Below are 9212 nucleotides of genomic sequence, written 5' to 3'. Positions count from 1 at the left end.
CATTTGGATACCATAATGGCCTCCGCGGCGCCAATCGCCGTCGCGGTATCCACGTACGGCCGGTGGGGAGCGGCGCGGCGCGCCAATCGCGCGCGCTCCTCACGCTCGCCATAGGCGTGGCCTTGAGTAGCGCCACCGCGGCGACTTTCGGAAACGGTGAGCCGGGCTCCGGGGAGAGGCTCCGGCTTCATTATGTATCATTATACCGGTCCGCGCCGCGCGGTGTGCACTGCAGTTACTGGGAACCAGGCGCGCGCGCGTGTGTGCTTTTCTCTCTTCTTCTACGCCCCGGTTGTCGTCTTCTTCCTCCCTTACCTTCTTCGTCTCCAGTCCGGGTACGTCCGCCGCGTATACACGCCGAGCGTGTGCACGATACGCTCGTCGGCCAGGTAATCGCGGCACGGCGAGCCGTGTAAAAACCATACCCGTCGCCGAGGAGGTGCGCGAGCGCGCGCTCGTGTCGCGGGCGTTTACGGTCGTGCGGCGTGCAATTAAATTGGCGCGGACGAACGCGAGTGCCGGAGTAGATTTTCGGCTGCGCTCGTGCAGGATCGCGCGGGTCGCGCGACGAATCGCAGGATTTATTTTCGTCGTTCGCGCGAACGAGATCGGCGGACCTTTGGTTTGGCGCGGGAACGACGCTCGCGGTGAACGTCTCGGAGACTGGTGTGCCGAAAAGTGATCGAGTGACGTCTCGCGGCTGCACTGGTGTAACGTTTTGTTACGCGAGTGAAGAGGACCGATATGCCGACGGTCTGGTCACGCCGTCGCGGCGCGTCTCCGTTTGAAGGCCGAGCGACGACGAGCTGACGCACGGCAACCGGACAGTAGCATCGATCCCCGGGGAACTCTCTTTTTGGCCTCTCTCTCTCTCTCTCTCTCTCTCTTTCTCTCCTTCTCTCTCTCTCTCTCGACTACCTATACCTACAGTGTTTCCCGCGAGGACTACGCGTGTGTAGACGTGAAGTGACTCAAGTGGACGAGTGTGACGAGTGGTGTCCGAACTTGACGAACGAAAGCGTCGGAATTCGGAATCGCGCGAGCGGCGACGCACGGATAAGTAACACGCGCGACAAAAAAACCGCCTCTGAAACTACCGATGGTGAATAACCGTGGTGAATCCTCTATGGGAGATGAACGACGAGTCGTAACGTGATAGTGCAACTTGATATAATACAATAATTGAGAGATCGCGAGCGCGACATCCCGCCGTGCAAGTTCCAGAAACTGAGAAGTGGAACTGGAACTGAAACGCCCCCCCCGAGAGACGGTCAGAGGTTGACTCCTCGCGGATCCGATGACTCCCCGCGGCTCTTCCGACGCGCGGTCGACGTAGTCGTCGATCGAGGGAAGAGCGCGCGCACGTGCGGAGTTTAGGCCGCTCGTCGCAGAGAGAGAGAGAGAGGGAGAGAAGTCCCAAAATTCGGGCCCCGTACGGAGGGCACGCGACGGTCGCGGCGGCGACGACGTCGTCGGCGAGCTCGGCTCGGGTCGCGGGCTGTGGCGGCGGCGGCATCGACGTTGAGTTTAAGGTGGAGCGTCCGGGCAGCACGACGACGCTCAACTTCACGGACCTGGGGAGCCCATTCGGGGCGGGCGACCCCTGTCCGTCGAGTACCCCGACCCCGAACAGCATGTCGGGCGGCGGCGGCGGCGGCGGCGGCGGCGGCGGACCGGCCGGTGGCGGCGGGGGCGGCGGCGGCGGCGGGGGCGGCGGTGGCGCCGGCACCGGGGGCGCCGGCTCCGACATGGAGCAGCATCTTCATCACGCCGGCCTGGGCTCGGTGACGCCCGGTCCACCCGGCGGCAACGGCGGCGACAGCACGACCTCCAGCACGCCGGTCTCCCAGAGCGGCAAGTCCGCCTTCATCGAGCTCCAGCACAACAACCTCTACAATCCGGCGAGTCTGCGGAGCGGTTACCCGGGCGGGCACAATGTCCCGGGCGCGCATCAGTTCTCGCACCAAGTCGGATCGTTGGCGCATCAGGGCTCCGGCCCCGGCAGCGGGAATCAGCAGCACGCGGACGCGGGCTTTCCCAGTCCCAGATCGCTCGCCGGATATCCGTTCGCGCCCATGCACCAGCACAACGCCTACGGATATCACATTGGAACGTACCCCCAGTGCCCCTCGCCGCCCAAGGACGGTGAGTACCCCAACTGTACGTATTCGCAGCCTTTTTTATTCCTTACTGTAGCAGTTAACTTGAATCGATGAGACATCTCCGTTTCTTCTCGCGGTCGCCGACTGCCGCGACTGGGATCAGCGACTTCGCGCCGACGGCGACGGTGCAATGGAATCGCGAAGAATAAGCGTGATAATTAACGAAGCAAATTTTGTGCTTGTTGGTGCGCGAGTGTGGTAGTGCAAAGTGGAACGGAGATGTCATCGAAGGGCTCAAGATGAAAGTGCCGACTGCTGATGGGTCGCAAAGAAACGTTCGTTGCAACTCAATAATCGATCGTCCGGCAACGACGAGTCAGAAGTTCCAATGCCATTTTTCGCGTCGGGGAAACGTCAACGACCCGAGATAAAAAAAAAACCTAAGCGTGTTAGCCTGAATATTCATCTTGAGCCTCACATCGTAGATGTAGATAAACAGATATAGGCACGCTGATACGCGGACGATTTCGAGTCGCGCAACTGAGTATATCGTGCCCCAGAGTCGTCGTAACACACATTTGTCAGGAACGATACGGTCATCTTGACACGTAGCAAAATAAGACGGCGACAGGCGTTTCCGGTGGGTCACCTGTATCTCGCGCAGCGGTCGCTTTGTTATTACGACTTTTTTTTTTTTTTTTACACATCGGTAGGACTTCATTGCCGCGCTCGGCCGCCGAATGTCTTCGTTCGCTCAAGTAAATTTCCGCGCGACGACAAATGGAACGTCCACGTTCACGGTTTTGCGACGTAAAGCACGACAATCGGACAACGTGCTGTTCCACCGATATAAAAAGGAAACAAACTTACTGCGATTCGCTTGCTCGGTTTCCGTTTGCGGTTCCTACTCCTGCCGCGTTTCCCGGCGAGTCACCGAATCGCACCGCTGTTTTCCATACGTGACCTTTTTTTTCTTTTTTTTTTTTTTTTAGAAAATGTATGGTACGGAGACATTTAAATGTCTTCATATAATCCTTGTCTCCATTGTAGAAGTGGGATTTAAAAGGAGCTTAAAAAAAAAGGTTTAAAATGAACTTTAAAAATGAAAAAAATGGAGCAAGGACAAGTAAAGGCATTTGTAAAATGTTAAATAAATTTCCTCAGCCTACTCCTGCTTGTGTCTAAACGTATTCGAAGAATCTAAAGTAGCAGGTAGTATAGCCGGTCGACGTCCTACCTATGCTACGCAGTACAATGCCACGAAGCGAAATAAGATATATGACTGGGAATCCACTCAGGCCACAAAAAATTCCGTAAAGCTTCTAACGGACGAGACAAAAAGATTCCGGATCAAACGGGAGCTGCTGGCAGAGGCTTTCTTTCGGTCACTTCGCTTATCCTTCTCGCGTGTTTTTACCTTCCGGAATCGCATTAGCACGATGTAATCGCGACTTTTATTTTACGCGCGAAATCACGAGTCAGCTAATTACGATCATTATCGGATTCGCCCCAAGTTCGTCGTGGATCGCGGAATCGCTCGAGGCATGGCACTTGTGCGCACGATGTTATAACGACTAATTTTAGAATGTGTTTTCAAACTGGTTATCGTTAGATTTCGAAAAAGCTATTTATCTCGGGATGCTAATTAAGATCAACGCGTAAGATGAGGAAAATAAAATAGGTGGAAAAGTCAGGACAAATAATAAACGCATTTAGCTTCAATTGTTTACCTTAGACGACAGATTGTCTCGTTACGTAATGGGAACTTCTATTTTATTTGTCTGTTTGAATACGTCTAACGCGGCTCTCTCTCACAATGGTCTAAACCACTCTAAACACGATGCGGCTGTACGTATATACGTATCCGCATCGCGAAATCGCGTGATCGAGATAACTTATTTCGTCCGTGGGAAGTCTGCGTGCCACGAGGCTCCATGCGGCGACGTTTGCGCCGCTTTTTCTCGGTCGATCGCATTTTCAAACACCAGCACCGGATAGAGTGGCCGTCTGGAAATATTCTGAAACCGCGGCAACATTCGGCGAATAATTTATCACGGCGGAAACATGCGCGCGCGCGCGCGATGTGTAGAGCACATATCGAGGAATTCCGTTGGCGCGCTTAGGCAAACGGTTCGCAGGAGCATAACCGACCGGGATATAGCGGCGACAGTTCGTACCCTCTCTGTCCCGCGGTCTATGAATTCGTAACGACTAACGACTGCCGCGTGTGTCCGCTACCGCGGCATGTGGCAACCTCTCTCTCTCTCTCTCTCTCTCTGGAAGTCCGGCAATTCTGCGTAATCCATCGCGAGGACAACCCCTCGCTGCTTCGGCATAACGGGCAATTTTCGTGGCGCTTTTCCGGAAAATGACCGGTGATCTCGCGACGAAAGCCCGCGTGAAAGGGTTCGCTGCGCGCGGCAGGTTGGCGGAACTTTTCCGCCAACGGGAAGAATCCGCGTGCCATCCGCGGGCGCGGATGCAATTTTTACTCGCTCGCGGCGAACGATCGGCGCCAGATCGGCCGATCGTTCGTCAGGGGGTTGAATTCTCACGCACGGAGGGTTGCGTTGCGACGCGCGGAAAACTTGTGTTGTTTCGCCCTTAAATTGCCCGATCATTTTCCTTCGCTTACTTATATGCACGGCTCTCTCACTTTTCACAAATCGCACAGTGGCAAACTGGCATATCCTCGATCTGCTTCGCGAATTGCATCGCAGGAACTTCATCGAAGGGTTGACATAACTTCGGTATTTTTACGGAAAAGTTTTCTCGGGGTTCTGATAGAGAGGACAGTTACGTTATTATTGCGATATCGCAGGAAAATGTACCAAAAGCGAAGATACGCAAAAACGAATGCATGAATGTAAAAGTTGATATGACAAAGATTACGGCACTCACGTTCACGTCGATTTAATTAATCGAATGAAAATATGCATGAAGTCACAATCATGATCTGTCTGATTGTTAACGAGCACGCTGTTTGTATATGTCGCTCATTGTCAGAACGATTCCGTCATTTATCCTGGCGACCACAACTTAACTTACGATTATTTCAGAACGATTTTGATTATCCGGTTAAAATAATAGTGACGCGGTAATTGCACGAATTTGCAATACCTAATATTGTAATAAATTACTTATACTTTATGAGTAATCGATCAGAGCAACGCTTGTTCTTAAAGTTACGGTTTATCATAATTGTTATGAATAATTGAATAAAATTAATTCGAGAAATAATTGATTATTAAAATTATTATCCGCAAGAAAAATGGAAGTACCAATGACATTGTTGATGTTAATTAACAGTTAATAATGTTTCGTTAAAAAATGTCCAATTATTGCACCATTAAAACTTCTTTAAAACATCACGCGTTTCTAATATAGCATTAATTAATATACCGTTTAAAAATAATTAATAAAAATAGAAGTAAAAAAAGACGTTATTTTTTAAACTAGCTATTACTTGCATTTCTTGCAGTAACAAATGAGGCGGATAATACGTATAAGCTTGTGACATGAAGAGAATAAATCTTTTGATCATTGCATTGTCACGCGTGAAATAAAATCCGTGAAGCTAAGCGTACGTTAATATGTGAAATATAATGGCGGCATTAGTTGAAACAATCGGTATATCACTTGTCGGAAATGTCGTCGAAATTTCTCATCACGCACACGTGTTCTCCCGATAAAGATACTTTCATTGCGCTTACTCTCTTTCTCTCGTAATCAACGTGCGTAAATTCGCGATTGTAACATCGGCGCAATTACGAGCGTTCTCTTAGAAGCTCGGCTTGTAGGTGTAGAGTCGTGCTTCGGCGGCGACGTCGCGATTATCGCGGTTGTTCGCGACGTTAACGCTCTTAGACTGCAGTTCGACCAACGCTAATGAAGCTGTCCGGGAGATTATACGAGCATCCAGCGAGCGAGGAGCCGCGAGAGCGTAAAGGAGGGGTTGTCCGCGCGTACGCAGCTCGTCGAGATCCGCGGCGAGGATACCCCGGCGCCTTTGCGCACCTTTTGCGACCAATCTTATCGTCGTGACAAATGAACCGGCCATTAACTGGCTTGTCCGTGCGTCCGCGTCACGCCCGTTGTCCTTCTTCCCTTCGAACGAACGCTGGAACGTGGCTGAAGCTGGAATCCAATTAGCGGGGGCTACTCTCTCGTATCAGACGGGGAGCCCCACGGTATCTCCTGCTCGCATCAGTCACCTGACGTCCGACCGCCGTCCGACTTAATCCGGAACGGTCGAAAGACAATGCGTGCCCCGGGTCCGAATGATGGATTAGGTATTAAACGGTTGTTTTCACAAGGATTAGGTATAGATACACCGACCCGAAGAGCGCGCTGACCTGGCCTTTCTCAAACTCCGCCGACCCACGCTTACAAATTAGACGAATTGCTCGAATTTGTGAATTCATGTTTTTTCTAGAGATACTCTCTTGAAGATACTCCTGTAGCTATTTGTTTTGTAGTCTTCAAATTTGAATTCTTAAAATAGCGGCGAATGTCTATAAGTTTAATAGAAACATATTTGAGAATTTGAATGTGCCGATTAATCCCGAAGATAATCGGATAATGCATAATATTATCAACGCGTGAGAACACTATAGATAAATTTCAAAATTAATAATAAAATATTTAATATGCGTTTATTTTTACTCTTACGTATCTGGTTATTAAAAGACACTTCAGATTTTAAAAAGTTAAAGTATATACGCGTAATATAGAACGGCTTATTTAGAAATTATGAGTTAGGCAACCTAAACTCTATAAACCTTTCAATCGAATAATTAGAAATTTCTCAATAGCAGCCTCCGGCCGAAAGAAAGGATGTGTTTTCACAGTTTCCACAGTTATGTACGCCAAAATACAAAAATTGAAATCGGGGGAGCTTTTTCATCGCAATGTGGTTCCTCGCGCGCAATGTGGTAGCGATGTGGAAATACAAGATGTCGGTTCAGAGCGACAATGTTAGACAGGCTGCGTTAAGTCCAGCCTAGGGCAGAGACGGACGCACCTTGTAATTTCGAGTTCTTTGGATTGAGAGCCGCGCACCTACCGTGTGATTATCAACGTCGCATTAATCGCTCGGTGGGCTTATTATCATACGTTCGGTTTGATTACGCGGACTCTGTAAAAGAACCTTCAGCGATCCGAGGCGGTTAAATGCGCGCGCGCGTGCGCTCACCGCCGCAAAGTGCTACTTTGCGGCAGTTTCTGCCGATTGCCGCTGCCGCGCACTTTGCATACGCCTCGGTGTTAAAAACCATAACCCTAGCCTCTCTATCCTATCCCCTCGCAGAATGTGAACTCCCGCAGAACGACGCGAGAGAGAAGAGAGTGCATCCGTAAAACAGTACCTTCGTCTGTTCACGCTACGCGCGCGCGGAGTTACACCCCGCTCGGTCGACATATTGCGTCGCCTTTAATCGGCTATAATTAACAACGGGAGCCTCGTAATCGCGGCTAACGCTTCTATAAAATTTATTGAGCGCTATGTCACGCGTCGATACATCGCGCGACGGTGTTAACTGTTGCATCACTATGATAAAGGGGAGGAACTTCTGAACGAGAATTTCTCGATAAAAGAATTTATAAAGTACATTATTTCTTTGAGTTTCTTCGTCTTTTACTTGAATATTTTCCAGATTGATTCTAACTACAATTATATATATATATATATATATATATATATATATATATATATATATATGTGACGAATCTTATAAATAAATAAAAATAGCAAAATAACACATTTACAAATATAAGTATAGGTAATGACTGTCTTACTGAAAAGATTTTAAGTATTTAAATTAACTTTTGATTGTCAGAAACGAGAAGTAAATGTCATGATTAAAATATCAGTAATTAGATCTAGGTACTCTTTGTCATATTCTCAGTGAGTTGAATCATAACGTCAAAGAGCTGAGGGCGCCTACGCGGATATTAAATATCGCATACACGCCCAGTATCGCCTCGAAATTGCACGGGGAAGATAAACACGAGCGCAAACACGCGATTGCATCGCGCCGTGGCGCGATGTAACCTCGTGGAAAGTTTATGGAGGATCATTATTGTCTCTTTTACGCGCGATCAAAAGCCTCCCTGTTGACTCTCCATCGATCCGCGCCTTGTCGATCTTGCCGTCGCCGGCGTGACGTGCTCATGTATAAATCACGAAGAATCACACGCCCGTGAGCAGCAGGTCTGGCAACTCGTCGTAAATTACGCTAATTAATAGTCATGCTAATTGTCACGGGGAGGAAGGGGAGAGAAGGAACTATATCTCGCGCCTCGACTACCTCAAGTCGACGCGTCGCATCGCATTGCTAATTTGAAGTCTCGGTATCGATATCTCTGTTTGTGTGTTCGACGCGTCTTTCGGCGTCTTTCTTCTCTCACTGTTCGCGGACGACAAAACGGTGGCCCTAATAGTGCAAGATCCGTGGCTCTCCTCTCTCCCGGGAAGGCCGCCCGCGTCTCCCCGATGAAAACACGCAACGTCGTAATCGCGATATAAAAATAATGAAACAGATTCCACGCGAGATAGGCAGCGCAGGCGCTGGCACGATGTGCACCTCTATCGAGCTCGCTATGCTATATACTTCATTGCATCGCCATCGCTTTAAGATTGATATATGGCTCCGTAATTAATTACCGCGCCGTTAACGCACTGTATAGGGCTTTTTCCCTCTCTCTCTCTCTCTCTCTCTCTCTCTCTCTTTCGACGTAACGAAAGCACGCATTCTCTGCACTGTTGCTAATTATCACAATACATTGTATGTGAATTGAATAATGCATTTATTTTATCAGATAATTACGCGCGGCTTGTCGAATAAAATATTCCGACTGTGTTTGTGCTGTTGTTTCCCTTTTTCTTCTTTTCGAAAAAACGACGCGTCACTTCCGTTAATTTCGATTCGATAAGACTCTGGTTAAATGCTTCAGCGACCTTTACATTTTGCACGATCTTCGGAACCGTGCAATCAGAAAGATGACATGATTAACCGTGCATTTCGATGCTTTATTGCGAAAAAAAAACTTCAGAAATATCTTTAAAAAACTAATGAAGTGGCAACCCATTTCTTTCAATTAAAAGTGTTT

The 9212-nt window shown here is 48.9% G+C and overlaps 1 protein-coding gene across 3 annotated transcripts in view; it reads left to right on the top strand.

Moving 5' to 3' along the window:
- Nucleotides 1-216: 216 nt before the first annotated feature.
- The window catches only part of Dll (homeotic protein distal-less), an 87032-nt gene continuing 78036 nt past the window's right edge, over nucleotides 217-9212 (top strand). For 2 of the 3 annotated variants that reach the window (XM_077415161.1, XM_077415158.1), the window contains exon 1: nucleotides 217-2145. In XM_077415161.1, the coding sequence (XP_077271287.1) occupies nucleotides 1635-2145 (511 nt within the window). In that variant the 5' untranslated portion in view covers nucleotides 217-1634. Of the gene's footprint in view, nucleotides 2161-9212 lie in introns of all 3 variants that reach the window. The other variant, XM_077415159.1, reaches the window with a different exon arrangement.

Source organism: Temnothorax americanus, unplaced genomic scaffold (assembly GCF_048541705.1).
Source record: "Temnothorax americanus isolate GAGA-0224 unplaced genomic scaffold, ASM4854170v1 Scaffold4, whole genome shotgun sequence".
Lineage (NCBI taxonomy): Eukaryota > Metazoa > Arthropoda > Insecta > Hymenoptera > Formicidae > Temnothorax > Temnothorax americanus.
This window is presented reverse-complemented; position numbering and strand designations above follow the sequence as displayed.